At 48.8% G+C, this 17,500-nt stretch overlaps 1 protein-coding gene across 1 annotated transcript in view; it reads right to left on the bottom strand.

Annotated features, from left to right (window-relative positions):
- skap1 (src kinase associated phosphoprotein 1) overlaps positions 1–17,500 on the bottom strand; it is a 35,893-nt gene that overhangs the window by 14,360 nt on the left and 4,033 nt on the right. Inside the window, exons 3-10 of the mRNA XM_060037274.1 lie at positions 7,804–7,878; positions 7,348–7,457; positions 6,971–7,054; positions 6,741–6,865; positions 6,175–6,238; positions 4,574–4,738; positions 1,516–1,569; positions 995–1,098 (exon numbers count right to left, since the gene is read on the bottom strand). Coding sequence (XP_059893257.1) covers positions 995–1,098; positions 1,516–1,569; positions 4,574–4,738; positions 6,175–6,238; positions 6,741–6,865; positions 6,971–7,054; positions 7,348–7,457; positions 7,804–7,878 — 781 coding nt within the window. The remainder of the gene's footprint in view (positions 1–994; positions 1,099–1,515; positions 1,570–4,573; positions 4,739–6,174; positions 6,239–6,740; positions 6,866–6,970; positions 7,055–7,347; positions 7,458–7,803; positions 7,879–17,500) is intronic.

Below are 17,500 nucleotides of genomic sequence, written 5' to 3'. Positions count from 1 at the left end.
CTCGCGGCGCGGGGGCACTTAGAGGCTGGCGTTATCGGCGCCGCCGGTGGAGGTACGGCGCGCGGGAGCGGGCTAATTGAGAGTTAATGCCGACGCCGGTGCAGGGGTGCAGCGGTTTATTTTGTCAACGCTAAATAATGAGAGGGAAAATGGAGGGTAACTAATCATGCGCATTTAAATCAGGCTATTGCCTGTTTGGCTGGGATCGTAGGGGGGGGACTTGAGAAATGTAATTAAGGATATGAAATATTAAGGAAATAACGATGGTTTTTAAAGGTCAACCGTGTGGATCCCATGCCTTGGATTTTGGGATTCTTTTATTGCGTTACCGAAGAACCATGGAAAATATTTAGAACCCCATAAATGATCATGTTTAGAACCTCGTCATTGGTAATATTTAGAACCTCATCAATTAAACTATTTAGAACCTCCTCATTTAGAATATGAAGAACCTCATCATTTAGAATATGAAGAACCTCATCGATGAGGATATGGAGAACCTTATCAATATTACATTTTGAGAATTTGAGAAAACTTGAACGATGCAAATATTTAGAACCTCATCAATAAGAACCTCAGAATTTACAAAATGTTTTGAACTCATCAATGCAAATATTCAGAACCTTATCATTTAGAATATTTAGAGCCTCATCATCTAAAATATGTAAAACCTCATCATGAGGTATATTTAGAACCTCATCATTGAAAATATTAGGAACCTCATTGATGACTATATTTTGAACCTCAAGCCTGGAGTTTATTCAGAACCTCATCATTTTGAGTATTCAGAACCTCCCCATTTAGAACCTCCTCATTTAAAGAGTATTTAGAACCTCATCATTTAGATAATTTAGAACCACATCATTTAAAGAGTATTTAGAACCTCCTAATTTATAGTATTTAGAACTTCCCATTTTAGAGTATTTAGAACCTCACAATGGAGAACATGTAGGAACTAGTCACACAGAACAGTGGGCTGGTGGTGAACACTGACCTTGCTCAGGATGCAGATGAGATCTCCTCTGTTGAAGCTCAGCTCATCAGGCTGGTCGCCCTCACAGTTCCACAGACCCTGGTAGTAGTTAGAGTAGTCTGACTCTGCAACACACACACACACACACACACACACACACACACACACACACACACACACACACACACACACACACACACACACACACACACACACACACACACACACAAAACACACCAACATATACACAAGCACATACATATACACACACATACATGCACACACACAAACACACACCAACATACACACACACACATATACACACAGACACCCACACACATTCAATATCCATTAAAAAACATTTATTTACACGCATGCTTTCCTAAGGTCAACATAGTAATTAGGATATGTTTTAGAGCTCAAATAAAGTAGGAATCTATAATATAATAAACAATAATCTGTTGTAGAATATACATAAAACCCTCAGAAGACCACCCTGAGGCAGGCTGAGGGCAGGGTTATAATTCTGGTGAGCTTCTGACCTGGTTTGCTGCTGTTCTCGCTGGGCTCATCCATCGTCTCCAGAGAATCCTCCCCTAAAAGAAATGAACACACAAACACAAAAACATTAAACCCCCGAAATATGTGCTGGGAAAAACAGGCCTTCCTCTAATGGAGTGAAGAGCCTCCTTACACATAACAACAGATGATGCATGGTTTAGACCAACGTCGTTTATCTTAAAGGGCCGGTGCACTAATAGATAATATGAATAGCTCATAACTATCTCCAAGTCAATGTCATTAGTTATACCACGGGGGAGATCCTGAAGCCAGAGAGCGGTGCTATCATCGTGCACTCTGATGATAGCACGCGGCCGTTTCTCTCTCTTTTTTTCCCAAAGGGATGCACACAGGGTGGTGCACAGCCCTCACGGGCTGTGCACCACCCTGTGTGCATCCCTTTGGGGGGAGGGGAGCAGCACCCACAGGGGCGGCGGCGGGGGTGGGGGTGTCGCCGTTTTCGATCGCGAGGGGGCGTGGCATCTGCTGCTCTAAGTGGTGACAGAGAACTCTGTGCTCCATCTCATCTGCCCCTCCACCTCCCAGCCCACCCGTTCTTACTCCGACCTCACAGCCGCCACAACGGCCGTACGATCTCCGTCAAGGCCCCTCCACCCACCTGCCGCAACACAACGCTCTGTCCTGCTTCCAGTAAGTCCACAGGCTGACCCTCTCTCTGCTTCTCCATATTCAGCAGTGTTCACTCCCCCCCTCCCCCCCACCCCTCACACTGCTCCTGCCCAACCTACAGACAAGACAATCTGCAGACGATGTTGCCTATGATATCAATGACTACAGGGCTAACATTTCCCCTGAATCTAACATGATAGCTACCGGCAGGTTACAAGAAGGACAAAAAGCGAGCGGAGAAAAAGACAGACAAAAGGACGAGCCAAAACAAAAGTGCCATCTTCCTTGCGGAGAGTCCAAACATTTGCTCAAGGCGGCGGTGTGTACGAGGGGAGCATCCTTCAACGGAGGGGGGGGGGGGGGGGGGGGGGGGGGCGATCGCTACGGGCCAGCAGTTTCTGTATCAGACTGATTTCATTTTCCAGCCGATAAAATCTGTCATCAGCAGCCGAGCACACGCCTCCCCTGCCGTGCCTCCGTCGCGTTCTCACGCCAACGGGAACCCTGTTTGGCTCCGACAAAATGGAGGGCGCTCATCACCTGGAAAATGATTGTTTAGATCGACCCCCCCCGTCCCCCCCAGGCTAACACTAATACCTATGTTGCAGCGGGAAAGAGGAGACCTGCATAATGGTTTTCCTGCTGAAACTGAGCGACGCGGTGATATCATATCATATTTCATCAGGGTTTCAGAGAGCTGAAAATTATATATCAACGAAAAACATATTTTAGACACTGATCGCTGATAAGCAGACGTGAGCATTTTTTGTCGGACCAAGAAATTAATTTTGATGAGTAAGGGGATTAAGAAAAAGACTGTTCAAATTCATGTATGTTTGGGAGAGCTCAGTGCTCTTTGGGAAAGGGGAGAAGGATAAAGGGAGGATCGTCTGACAGTATCTGCTCCCTGTCACTGGGTAATGTGGGACGGGACCAAAGAGACCAGCCGGCGTGATTGATAAGTGAAGGGGTGAGAAAGTGAACGAAAGAGCCTGTCATTCGATATGCCATCTGTGGTCAGGGCCTGTACCCCTTCCCAGATGGCTTTGTGCGCCGCCATGACAGTCCGAAGACTGATTCCTTACTTACCAATGATTTTGGCAAAGGTAATGTACTCGCCGAGCGAAACTGAATCTTGATGCATCTTTTTTAATAGAAAGGGTGATGGATGGGGAGCCCTGAAGAGATCCCGTTGCCCCTTTTGTCCTTCTCAGGATCCTGTAGCCGACCCACACATGGGACTCCACCACGCGGTGGGGAGCCGGGAACCATCTGATCGTTACATCCTAGAAGAAGCGTGCTTTTGCTTCCCTCCGTTTCCCACACAGACACACACAGACACAGACGCACACTGGTGCTGCAGCGGGTATCGTCAGCTCCATCCGTTAGGATGCATTAGGAGCGTGTGCGTGGCGTCTGAGAGAACGGCTTAATACGGGGCTCCTAATGATCTGAGCCTCTTGACGAGGTCTCGGCAGCCGGCTCTGATCCAGTCGTGACTCAGGTCGGGAGACAAAGGAGCGCCGGTCGGCCGGTCTGGGGGCGACGGAGCCCTCCCCTTGGAGGGCGGGGCGTGCGCGGCGGGCTAACGGCGGCGCGGGCCTGACAGCCTTATTAGGGCGGCCTGATTTATCAGGGCTGATCAGTCCGGGAGGCAGGCCACTGGGCACCCGGCAGCACGGCCGTCAACGCTGGAGACGGCAATCACACAAACAACAACCACAACCGTCTGGGCCGCCGTCAGAACCCCTGGATGGGCACGCACAAGGGGGGGGGAGTGCAAGTGTGTGTGTGTGTGTGTGTGTGTGTTTGTGAGGGTGTGTGTGAGTATACGGTTCTGTGAATGAGTGTATGTATGTATGTAGGTTTGTATGTGTTTGCATGTGTGTATGTGTGTGTTTTTGTATGTGTGTGTGTGTGTGTGTGTGAGAGAGAGAGAGTGAGTATATGTGTGTGTCTGAATGTATGTATATATGGATGGATGGATGCGTGTGCTTGTGGATGCATGTGTGTGCATGTGTGTGTGTTTGTGTGTGTTTGTCTGCACGTATCTGTCTTTCCTTGTATTTATCTGTGCTCCATGATTGCCTGTGCCTACTCATACATTGGTCTTTAGTTGTTGCATGTGTTTGTGTGGGTTGTGGCTGTGTGTGTGTGTGTGTGTCAGTGTGTGTATGTGTTGGGTTTGCATGTGTGTATCCTTGTGTGTGTTTTTGAGTGTGGGTTTGTGTGCCTGTGTTGTGTTTGCTTGTATCTGTGCATGTGTGTGAATGTGTGTTTGCGTTTTGCTTGCGTGTTTGTGTATTTGTGTGCTTTTCTGTATGAATGCATGTGTTTGCCTGTATACGTGTATACGTGTACGTGTGTGCATGTGTGTGCGTGTGCCAGGTAACCATGGCGTCCTCTAACCCGGCAGCATCTCGTAGATAGCGTCCTCGTCCTCTTCCTCCTCCTCCCTCCCGTCAATGTCATCGTAGGTCTCCTCCCCCTCCTCCTCCTCCTCCTCCTCCTCCTCTTCCTCCTCCTCCTCCTCCTCCTCGTCAACGTCGAATGGGATGGCACCGGACTGGAGATCTGCCAGGAGACAGAGGCAGGGTGACGACTGGTGCTCCCTGAGTCATGGAACACACCTCGCAGCGAACCAGAACCAGACCCCCCCTGTGAAGGCGCAGCTGGGGGGGGGGGGGGGGGGGTCTGGAACAAAGCGTTAAAGAAGAGTGTTCCACAGCCACTAGGAGAGTGAGTTGCCTTGTGGCGGTGCTGATTGGACAGCTGCCCTGCCTTGAATGTCACGCGCACACATACATTCACATGCACACGCACACACACACACACACACACACACACACACACACACACACACACACACATCCACATGCACACACCAGCACACACGCACATTCACATCAACACACACACATGCACACACATACATTCACATGCACAGGCACACACACACACACACACACACACACACACACACACATCCACATGCACACACCAGCACACACGCACATTCACATCAACACACACCTTAATCACTAGTGCGGCATCTCTTTTGAAGTTACAGGGGAAACAAAACATGATCCAAAGCCAACAGAACGCCTTTGAAGACTTAGTTCTGATGAATTCCGGCAGGACAATAAGAAACTCCACGCCAGCAACAATGGGCTCCAAATAAAAGCCTGATTCCCAGCACTAATTCAGCCGCCAAATCCTTGACTCGGTTTCCCCCAAAAACAACAGGAGAAGATTGAGCGGGCAGAGGGCAAAGCCGATACAAGCGGCAGAGTGTCAGTTACTTTTTCCCGCAAACCGCCGGGCCGGTGTGCGCCCGTTTTAGAGCGGCGGCGGCGGCGGCGGCGCAGCGGGCCGCTCAGACGGAGCAGCGCTGTGATTGGAGGTGACCGCTTACTGCAACACAGGGTATCAGGTCCCCCGCCCGCGCCGCCCGCCCGGCAGGGATCGATGCCGAGGGGGGATCTCTCCCAATCAATTTCCCGTAAAGTCGGAATTCGGTAGGAGGGGAAAGGGTAGAGGAAGGGGAAGGAGGGTGTGTTTGTGAGTGTGTGTGTGTGTGTGTGTGTGTGTGTGTGTGTGTGTGTGTGTGTGTGTGTGTGTGTGTGTGTGTGTGTGTGTGTGTGTGTGTGTGTGTGTGTAAGGAAAGGGGCATCTTAGAGTGGTACGTGCTTAAGGCCCAATCCCATTTCTACCCCTTACCCCTTCCCCTTCCCCCTCCCCCTTGTTTTGAAGGGGTAAGGGGTAGAAATGGGATTGGGCCTAAGGCACTCGTTAATGCTGCCCTTAAGTTTTGAACTGGCTGGGGCTGCTGAGCTCTTCTTATTGGCTGGTTTCTTGAAAACAATTTATGAGAATGAGCTTCCCCCTAGATTCCCCTTTGGATATCTTCAAGGAAATCAAGGAAATCTGCTGAAAATATATTAGATATCGGGTCGTCCTTTTAAGTCTATTTGCTGAGTTGCCATGACGAGGTGGACACGTTGACTTACCTTTTAGGACAAAATTGATCTGGTCGACCCAGTCTTTGGCCTCCTGGGGGTTGCTGGCTGTAAACTGTGCAGGAGGGATAGGATTACCGTCGTCATTATGTGATACCTAACGCAGTGTTTACGTTCATGTAAAACCTGAAGGATTGGACTCCTTGAACAACGCACTCCATCCATTTCCCCTGGCTGTCGGTAAACGGTCGAAAGATAGGCTGTTGATAGGACTGCGATGCGAACACGGGCATGTAACTACGCCCACTGCACCGAGGCTTGTTAGACCGACTAATGCCCTGTCCCTTCTGAGACTCCAGTCACACAGTCGGCTTCATCCACAGCGGTAATAAGAAAGATCCTAAGTATACGCAATATAAAAGCCAAACCGATGTCCCTGTTGGAACGCTGGAAACAAATAATGAGGAAGAGAGCGTTAAATATTGAAACAAGATTTATGCCCAGGTATATTCCTGGTATACAGCCACTTTCGGCGTATCCAGCGGGCAGGATTCCTCCAATCCCCCCGCGGGGATCACCCTCTTTATCGCGCTTATCGCCACTGTGATCACACGCACCTGGTAGCTGCGCCGTCCGGGGGCGCTGAGCTCAAAGCAGGACATCTTCTGCCTCTCCTTGCGTAGGCTCACCACCTGCGCCGCTGCGTAGCCGTGGATGAAGAAGGCCCCCTTCTGCTGCCTGTCTGAGGGAACGAGAACGGGCGGTGAGGCGCTGAGGCTCCGTCGTCACCCGCTCCACGGGTCGTCGTGGCGCGGGTCGGGATCTACGTTAACTGGCGACGACAAACCTTTTTCGCTGCCAAAGTAGTAGAGCGTTGAGTTGTTGAGCACGCACCATCTCTTCTGCCACTCGGAGCCGAAGAAGCTGTGGTCTGCCGTGGACAAAAGGAAAAGCATCACACACAATGGTCACGCTCCCTCAGAAACTCTCCCTAAACACCAAGGTTAGTCGAGGACTGTAGAGATGGAGTTCCTTAAGCGTGGACAGTAGTGGTATCCGTCACATTTATTTTGCTTTATAACAAAAAAATGATGTTGTTATTTCAGAGCAGGGGAGAGCTTATTGTATTTTGGTGCTGGAAGTAAAGCTATTTAAATAGGTGAAACCAGTTTGAGCTCCTCATCAGGTCAGTGTGAATCAGGGGTGATTTCTGCAGGACTGCACCTCTTTTCCTCTTCTCCAGGTGGCCTTGCTTCAGGACGTTGTTCAGGTCCTGAGGGGCCACCGGCAGGATCTCCCCCAAGTCTGTGGACAGAGGCGATAGACAGAACCGTCTTTATCATGACTCTTCATTAAGAGGATGCATACGTAGTCCTTTGCACCCGGCTCACCCACACACAAACACACACTCGATCGAGGGTGACAAACACACACACACACACACACACACACACACACACACACACACACACACACACACACACACACACACACACACACACACACACACACACATACACACACACACACACGCAGAAACACACGCCCGCGCACACTCGAACACGCGAACATGATGCAGCCTTCTGAGCAATGGATCAAATCCACTGGGTGTCCGGGCCTGAGCCTGGGATCGATACATGTACAGTGCTGCTGAGCGCTGCAGTCCATACATCTGCTCACACTGCACTATTAATGGGAGTGACCGCCGGAATACCAACCAGCCTCTGCCTTCTGCCGGAGCCCGCCGGAGCCCCGCTGCAAGAGTGACAGCGCAGAAACCCACTGGCACACCTAGCTGGCCCAGAGATGTGGCACACGATCCACTCGGCCTGCCAAGGCAGTTAGCATTGTGTGAAGAATGGGATTGGACGAAAGACGTTGATTTGTCATTGGAAAAAAACTAAAAACGGTTTCCGTCAAAGATGGTAATATTCTATGATTCGTATAAATTAGGTTTTATACTAATTCGTTCAATAAGAAAGGAATAATGGGTAATAGTCCACTAAGTACTAGCCCAGCTTCTTTTCTTAACCCTTCTGAGTGCTGGCACATGCATCAGAGAGCTGACCCCTAGTCAGCCACAAGGGCCCTCTTCCGTTGTAGGGAGGAGGAAAAACAACGCTGAGCTTCCTCTCCAGACATGAGACATTAGCCTTACAAGGAGAGGAGCCAAAAGAACGGCAACAGGCACCGCCTTCATGCTTTAACACACAGGAACAATTTAAAGGCCATTTACACCAGTCAGCGTGACACCCCCTTCAGACAACTGATGACAAAGAAAGGGCCTGGAATCCATTCCCCTTCAGCTGGACCTTTCTAACCGCTAAGAAAACCAAACATGTCAGGCCGCGTCTCGGCCCTGCAGTTTAAACAGGGGAATCCCCCCAGCATTGACTGATGACACCTTCTTCCTCGTTCCTTGAAAAAATGTGAAAACAATTTCCTGACTCAATTCACACCCCCACAAGAGCACATGCTATACCCCAATCCCAACTTCCTAAGTTATTTCATTCACCATCCTCATTTAAAAATCAAAATAACTTCTTTGTGTAAAAGGTGTCTGCCATTTACTTGTTTTGTTGTGGCTGTACTCAACATGGGGGAGATGTATGTGGCCTGGTAGGCATCTGAGCCTATGCAGCGAGTGATGGGATGACCCTGCAGTGCCGGCCTGACAGATTACCGGGTCACCCCGCCGGCACAGCCCCCAAGACACCTTTGCGGCGCAGGCTCAGCTCACATATCAGCGGGCCGCCTTTGTGGACGGACCGGCCGGTGACACTATAAATACACAGGTGCTAAGGACTGTTTGGTCAAAAGAGAGCCCGTAGCACTACATCATAACAAACCTCCGTCACTACACTCCCCCACCTCATCCATCCACCAGCGGATGCGTGGATGGATGTGGTTTCTCCCCCCCCCCCCCCACCCCATCCGGGGCCCCGCTTCCTCCACCCGTCCAGCCCCCCTCTAATCCCCCTCATCCGTCTGCCTCCCCTCGCTCTTCATTTATCTCAAAGGTCGAGCCCTGCTAATAGACCACGAGGTACCAGAATCAACAGCGGAGGGCCGGGCCGAGCCCAGTCAATAAACATTACACGTGTGTGCGTGTTCCGACACCTCCGCGCCGCGAGGCTTGACCTTTCTTATCGGACTCTTTGTATACAAATCTGATATTGAGCTGGAGAACTGGATATTCGGCGTGGTTGAAGGAGTACCATGGCTCCGTCCTCCCCCCCCCCCCCCCCCCTGGGCGTGATTGTGAAATGAAACCGGTCCACTAGTTCACCGTCTTCGCGAGCAACTTTCACAACTAAACACCGAAATGCATCGCATCCCTGCCGCACTCTCAAGACCTCTTCCTCACCAAAAAGGGTCCTAGATTGGTCTTGGATGAGCCATTTCCTTTCATGAAATCACCCCGCTAACATCTCTTTGTTTGGGACTAAAGAGTGGAAATCGCGAGGTAATGTTATTGGACGGCATGTATTATTTAGAGCGTTAAAAACCCAACAATCATCGAGGTGTTTTGGGTTTGGTTTATAGTTTCTGGCGTAAGGGCATGGAGCACGCAACACATTAATGCATCTAATTAGCGTCTCATCAGAATGGAAGACAAACCGCGCTCTTTCATACAAATCATAAATTGCGTTATCAATTATTCAGGGCAATTCCACAACTTCATTTTCATCCCTTTTGCTTTTTAATTAGTGCCATCCACAGCTTTGCTTTTGACGCTAATTTGACGGCAATTTATTTATATTTCAGCGTAACCTATTTAGCTTATAGCGGAGTGCAATTACAAAACTTGGGAGGCAGATGGATAGAGCGTTGCCATCCCAACCCAGGCGTGGTAAATCAAGGTGGCTAGCCGTTGAAGACACCGTCATTCTGATCTGAAGGTAGGCCTACTTAATGCTCATCAACAAGAAAGGATTGGAGTCAACGCAGTAGGGGAGGGTGGTGGGGTCGGGTGATCAATAGTAATTAACCAGCAGTGGCCTTTTAATGAATCCTAACAAAGGAGGGCTTTCATAAGCTGCGGCAGCAGACCTGTGAGGTGTCCTAGCGCTCCGACACTCCGCCGGGTGGAACTTGTTTTTCAAACTCTACGTGGAGGAGACACAACAATGCATCTGGCCGTGACAGCGGTTCAGCGAGGCTACAATCTCTCATTTGGTTATTCACTCTCTCAGCATGGTGCTACGAGCTCAGCCGTTGATACCGCGGAAAAAAGGGAGGAAAAAACTGATTTATGTTTGCATGACCAGAGGGAGTTAATGTATTCTCTCATTAAAACCCACTTTGGTTAGACTGAAAGTCAATCAGACGCGGGAGCAGAGAGTGCATCAAAATGAAGGGGAAATTGCAGGATAAGAGGGGTAGGGGGGGGGGGGGAGGAAAGTATCTAACTTGGCTCGTAGTCTAATGAAGATGTTGTGGAAACATCTTGAATGCACAAAAAGGGTTGGTTGCTGATGATGATGATGATGGTGGTGGCGCCGAAGAAGGGGAAGAAACAAAGCACTGAAGACTCATGAAGAGCAGAGTGGGCGCTCCATCAAGAGGAGCAGCAGAGGGCCAGAGGTTCTGGTGGGACGCGGTCCAAGACCAGCAGGGGAACAGGGGGCTTTCAGAGCCAGAACTCTCAGCTACTGCATTAGCTGGCAGATCAGGAGAAAGTACCAGCACAGAGCACCGCACACCCAGGGAACGCTTTGGTTATTTTTGTTCTTCAATCAGGAAAGAATCTCCACGTTGGAAACACTTGGAGCATGATATTTTCAACAATGTACTTGTAGTGTACAATGTAGTCCCGTCGTGGCGTAGTTAGAGGAGCACAAGGAAATAACCTTATGGATCAAAATGGACGGGGTTGTATCAGGGGCTAATCAACAGACCAGCCTCACGACACATGGATGTGTTCCACCCTCCAGCGGTGATGGACTCCTCTCTCGGGGGCGTCTGGGGGACCCTTTGCAGCACCTTTCATGTGAGAGGTACTTGCTGCATCCCTGCTGCAGATGCAGCAGGAACGGGGGAAGGTGGTGGTGGTGGTGTGGGCGGGCGGGCGGGCGGGGGCGTGGGGGTGGGAGGGTGTGAGCGGGGGCGGTCGGCCTGGGCCTGACCCCCGGATGAACCCTGCTGATGAGGTGAAACAGAAGGCAGAGAGAGAGGGCGAGAGAGAGGGCGAGAGAGAGAGAGGCTCGCTCAGCCCCCTGAGGGCGGTGTTGAGTTGGAATGCTGCCGGTTGCACAGGCAGAGGATGGGGAGTGAGGAGGAGTGAGGAGGAGTGAGGAGTGAGGAGGAGTGAGGGGGAGTGAGGAGTGAAGAGGAGTGAGGAGTGAGGAGGAGTGAGGAGGAGTGAGGAGGTGTGAGGAGGAGTGAGGAGGTGTGAGGAGGAGTGAGGAGGAGTGAGGAGGAGTGAGGGGGAGTGAGGAGGAGTGAGGAGGAGTGAGGAGGAGTGAGGAGGTATGAGGAGGAGTGAGGAGGAGTGTGGAGGAGTGAGGAGGTGTGAGGAGGAGTGAGGAGGAGTGAGGAGGACTGAGGAGGTGTGAGGAGGAGTGAGGTGTAAGGAGGATTGAAAAGGATTGAAGAGGAGTGAGGAGTGAGGGGGAGTGAGGTGGATCGAGTAGGAGCGAGTAGAAGTGAGGAGGAATGAGGAGAAGCGATGAGGAATGAGGGGGATTGAGGGGGAGTGAGGGGGAGTGAGGAGGACTGAAGAGGAGTGAGGTGGAGTGAGGAGGACTGAAGAGGAGTGAGAAGGACTGAAGAGGAGTGAGAAGGACTGAAGAGGAGTGAGGAGGACTGAAGAGGAGTGAGGAGGAGTGAGGAGGACTGAAGAGGAGTGAGAAGGACTGAAGAGGAGTGAGGAGGACTGAAGAGGAGTGAGGAGGAGTGAGGAGGACTGAAGAGGAGTGAGAAGGACTGAAGAGGAGTGAGGAGGACTGAAGAGGAGTGAGGAGGAGTGAGGAGGACTGAAGAGGAGTGAGAAGGACTGAAGAGGAGTGAGGAGGACTGAAGAGGAGTGAGGAGGAGTGAGGAGGACTGAAGAGGAGTGAGAAGGACTGAAGAGGAGTGAGGAGGACTGAAGAGGAGTGAGGAGGAGTGAGGAGGACTGAAGAGGAGTGAGAAGGACTGAAGAGGAGTGAGGAGGACTGAAGAGGAGTGAGGAGGAGTGAGGTGGAGCTCGCCCTCCTGACATCGTCCTTGATGAGGAAGAAGGATCAGCTCGCTGCACCTTGGCCCGGCTCTCCATCTGTGCGCAAGCCAGACTAAATTGATACATTTCTCCTCATTAGAGCGCGAGGCCTTTACTTTGTGTCTCACCAGCCGGGCGGCCAGCAGAGGGGGAGGACAGGGAGACAGAGAGGCACTGAGGTTAGGGGCCTGATTCGATTAGGACTTTGGTCATCGATACATGGAAACTACGCACCCATCCTTCTGACTAAAAATACACGTGTGTAGGCCCTGAAGAAAAAGAGACATGCCCATAGTGGATTATATCAGATTACAGATTGGGTTTCCTTTAAAGCATTCCTTATTGTTTAAAGACAATGGGGTTTGGAGGTAGCTTTTGACTTTTGTTGTCCTAATCCGAAACATCTTCGAGAACAAACAACACACAGACGAGGTTTCGCTTGAAGGGTTGGTAATGGTTTTGAATAAAACGGGAAGAGAGAAAAATAAACTGAACTGAAAGGATTTTTTTTTAATGAAGACAAAAGATAGGATGAAAACCGGATAACGAAATAAGATACATAAAAGGATGATAAAAAGGATACAATAAATGATGCATTGTTTTGAGAACTACATTTTTTATTAAATAAATATTTACTTGAAAACTAGACTAGATTACCACATAAATTCATGTCGTACCATATATTTTCAAACGCCAGTGCTAAATGGATCCAGCGACATGTATTATAATAAAAACATATTTATTGCCCATTACGACATGTCCCGTAGGTTTCCTTGATTTACATCATTATTACATATTTACACTCAAAATCAGCTTTCAATGCAAAATACTTTGAAGAAACGATGGTTGTCTGCTTGAATTCTCCACCATAGTCTGTGACTGGAATGTTTAGCAAAACCACAACAACGACAACCTCCATCCCAGAGCACGCCTCAAATCCTTCCAGACCTTTCTCCCTCTACCCCCACACCTTGAGCGTCGCGGGCCCGCCAGCGTGGGGCAGACTAAGGGGCTAAATTTACCGTGTGACACAGCCTTCCCTCTGGGCAGCCATAAGCGGCGTGGAAGGCAACCCTGGGCTTCTCTTTCTTAGATTTACTACCACTATTCAAATGCTTAACTGCAGATACAATGATCCTCTAATCGCTGGGGATGGTTTGCAGCAGCCGCTCTGACACAGACGGAGAACTGAACCAGGAATATAAATACCAACACAGGGCGTTTTGGGGCCCACAGGAGAGTTTCCTGCGTCTGTGATAAAAACAGCGGATCACAGAGTCTGTGAAAGAGCCAGCAGGGAGAAGACGGCGCCGCCGACAACAGAACCCACTAAAGAACTCTCTTGTTTTGAGCTTAACATGCGTTTAGCGCGTTGCCGTAAAATTACCTGAATATTAATAATATTTTAGCGGTAATGTTAAGTAAACAACTTCGGAAGCACCGGTTCTCCTCAAAGTCAGCCTCTTGAACTGCGTAGATCATGTTTATGGCCTATTTGTACATTCAATTTAGCTTTATTTGTGTTATGCATTGTGCCGATGAACCACGTTTCTCTGGGTAAAGAAGCTGTGTTAGCCCCAGTCTGCTCACAGGCAGCGTGCGTTAGGAGAAGTCATACTCAACCCTGCTCTTAAGGTAAATCTGCCCAAATCAACACTCTATTATAGGAAATCAGCCAACTAATTGAAAATGAACACTGTATTTCAGACAGTTTTTCAGGAAAATCAACCAATGATAAAGACCACTTTAATATAAGCATTACTTTCCAAGTATTTATTTATGACAATAAAATAAGGATTTGATGTATTTGTTTTAATTAAGGGACGAATAGATATTTTTGGATTGTCTAAATTCTAAATAGATAATTTTTCGTAACTATCTTCTTTGGGAATGTAACAAAGCCATTCATTTCTCAAGAGGTTAATATTAAATGTATTTATTCAAAATAAAAATGTATCTGAAGTTCATTAATAGTAAATCTGATCAATCAACAAATATTGACTGTAAGGTATTCAATATAAATTAATATAAATTAATATAATAATAATAATAATAATAATAATAATAATAATAATAATATAATAATAATGACCATTCAAATTAAACTTTGTTACTTTCTAAAATAAATAGAAATTAAATGTTTTTGTCTTTCCTTTTTATCACGTGAATATTTTTTGTATTATTTATATTTAACAAAAAGCCTTTCATTATTCAGCCATATTACATGCACAGAGGTGTTTTGGAGGTACCAGATAAAATAATTATGAAAAACAATTGAATGGTCTGCCTTTTTGTAGTAACAGGAAAATGAACAAAATGTGAACGTAATATGACGCAAACCTTTTTACACGAGAACAAAGTAAGCCCTTTACTTTTTGTATTCAATATCGTACGAAATGAACCAATAGGTAATTTCCGGAATGTATTGTGTCATAATAAAATGCTAACTATTAATTTCAAAAATACTAACTATTCATTTCAAGTTACTAAATTAATAGTTCTGCGGCAATTTTTTTGTTGTCTAATTATTGCATTTGAAAAATTAGATGTTTTTAATTTACAATATGAATTTAGTAATACGATTCAAAACCAAATAAAAATAAATCATAAAATCATCGAATGCCAAATAATGACATTTGAATTTTGCTAGAGAGGAACATGGATATCCGAGCATCAAGGTGAAGTAAAATACGTGGAACGCATTAAAACACATAATTCCTTGAAACAGACAACCTATAAAACTTCAGCCCCCTGAAGAAAGAAGCTGTCACTATCTTCAATGTGGATTAGCATCCCTCAATCAGGACAACCCTGTCCCACTTGGCCCACATACACACACACACACACACACACACACACACACACAAACACACACACATACAGGCACACACACACACACACACACACACACACACATACAGGCACACACACACATGCACAAACACGTACATGCATACACACGCATGCACACACCTGCACACACTCACATACGACCGCACACACACACACACACACACATTTACGTTCACACACACACATTTACGTTCACACACACACACACAAATATATACACACACGCGCACACACTCACACACACACACACACACACACACATTCAAATTCACAGACACGCACAAACATAAACACACACACAAACATCCACACACACGCGCACACACACACACACACACACCTGCACACAAACACACGCATTTACACACACACAGACACACACACACACACACACACACACACACACACACACACACACACACACACACACACACACACACACTGTGTGAGTGCCAATAACTCGAGCACGGGAAGGGGATCCTCACCCTCCTCCTCATCGTCCAGTAACTCCACAAGGGCGTGTCAATGACCCCCAAAGCGCAGCATTACCAAAACAATTAAACACAGGGGTCCCAGCGAGGCCCCTCGCGGCCCCCAAGGTGTCAGCGCCACTACACGGGGCCAACACATCTCTCCCACAGACATTCATTTCCCTAAGAGAAAACACCAGCGGGCCACCTGGGCCCTGGCACCAGAACCTCATTCATCTCAGGAACGCAGTCCAGCGGAGGGCAGAATCAAACGCTCATTTGCAAGGCGGCGCGGAAGAGAGGGAACGAGAGAAAGAAGGAGCGAGAGAGAGAGAGAGAGAGCACAGGGGAGAGAGGGAGGGAGAGGAAGGGAGAGAGAAATTGAGAGTGACTAAGAGAAAAAGAGAGAGAGGGAGGGTAAGAGAGAGAGGGAGGGAAGGAGAGCGAGGAGGGAGAATGAGCAAAAGAGAGAGAGAGAGGACAAGTTAAAGAGAGAGAATGAGCAAGAGAGAGAGAACGAGTAAAAGAGAGAGAGAGAGCGAGGAGAGATAATGAGCAAGAGAGTGAACCAGTTAAAGAGAGAGAATGAGCAAGAGACAATGAGCGAGAGAGAGAACGAGTAAAAGGGTAAAAGAAAGTGAGCGAGAGAGAGCGAGGGAGACAGAGAGAGGGAGAGTAAGAGACAGGAACAGGGAGAGGAGGGGAGGAGAGCGAGGGAGAGCGGGCGGCAGAGGGGAGTGTGTGCGGGAGGTACCTGGGGAGGCTAACCTCTGGGTGAACCCGCTGCATCTGATAGTTTTGCTATTTGTCTGTGACACTGACAGCTCTGGGGAGATTAGCAGCCTCCACCCCCACCCCCCAGCCCTCCACTCGGCATTCTGCCCGCGCTCACCAGCGCCACCGCCCCCCTATTACACCACAACCACCACACCGCCCTGTAACACCGCAGCCTATAGCACCGCCACGCTACAGCACCACCCGCCACCACCCTATATCACCACTACCACTCCACCTTCTGGCCCACTCACCCACGTACCACCACCACCGCAACCACCCCCCCCTATTTCACCACCGCCCCCCTATAACACCACCACCCTATAGCACCATCACACCACCCATTGACATCAGCACCACCCTATACCACCACCACCATCAACCTAAAGCACCCACACCACCACAAGCCCAAATAGCACACCCACTAACACAAACCCCTCCCTGTAGTGCCAACACCCTTTAGCACCCCCACCCTACCAACACCACAACCACCACCCCCAGCCGTATTTGCTGCAATGGTACGCCAGGTGGGGGGTGGAGGGTGTAGAAGCCAGAGGATGTAATTATATGCAATGCAACAATTAAAAACAACAAAGCAAATGAGGAAAGGGGGGGGGGGGGGATCAAAGACTCAGAGAGAGGAGGCTGCTGCAGAGAGAGAGAGAGAGAGGCCTGGGATGGTGGTGTTGGTGGTGCTGGGGGTGGAGCCCGAGAGGAGAGTGATGGATGCCCTTTGGTTAAATACGTCCAAATCCTCCTTCAAGCCACCCTCTTCCTGCAAGGCATGGTGACGGAGTGTGTGTGAGAGAGAGAGAGAGTGTGTAAGATTAATAGTGTAAACAGAGCGAGAGAGGGCGCAGAGCACAAGAGAGAGAGAGAGAGAGAGAGAGAGAGAGAGAGAGAGAGAACTAGACAGAAAGAGGGAAAGAGAAAGAGAGAGAGGAAAGTGAGCCCAGAGAGAACGAGACAAGAAGGAGAACAAGCAAAAGAGAAAGAGAGAAAACAGTAGAAAGACAAGAGAGAGCGACAGAGAGCAAGCGAGCGGCAGAGCGGGAGGGCGAGAGACAGAGCATAAAGG

The sequence above is a fragment of the Gadus macrocephalus genome, chromosome 18 (assembly GCF_031168955.1).
Source record: "Gadus macrocephalus chromosome 18, ASM3116895v1".
In the NCBI taxonomy this organism is placed as follows: Eukaryota; Metazoa; Chordata; class Actinopteri; order Gadiformes; family Gadidae; genus Gadus; species Gadus macrocephalus.
This window is presented reverse-complemented; position numbering and strand designations above follow the sequence as displayed.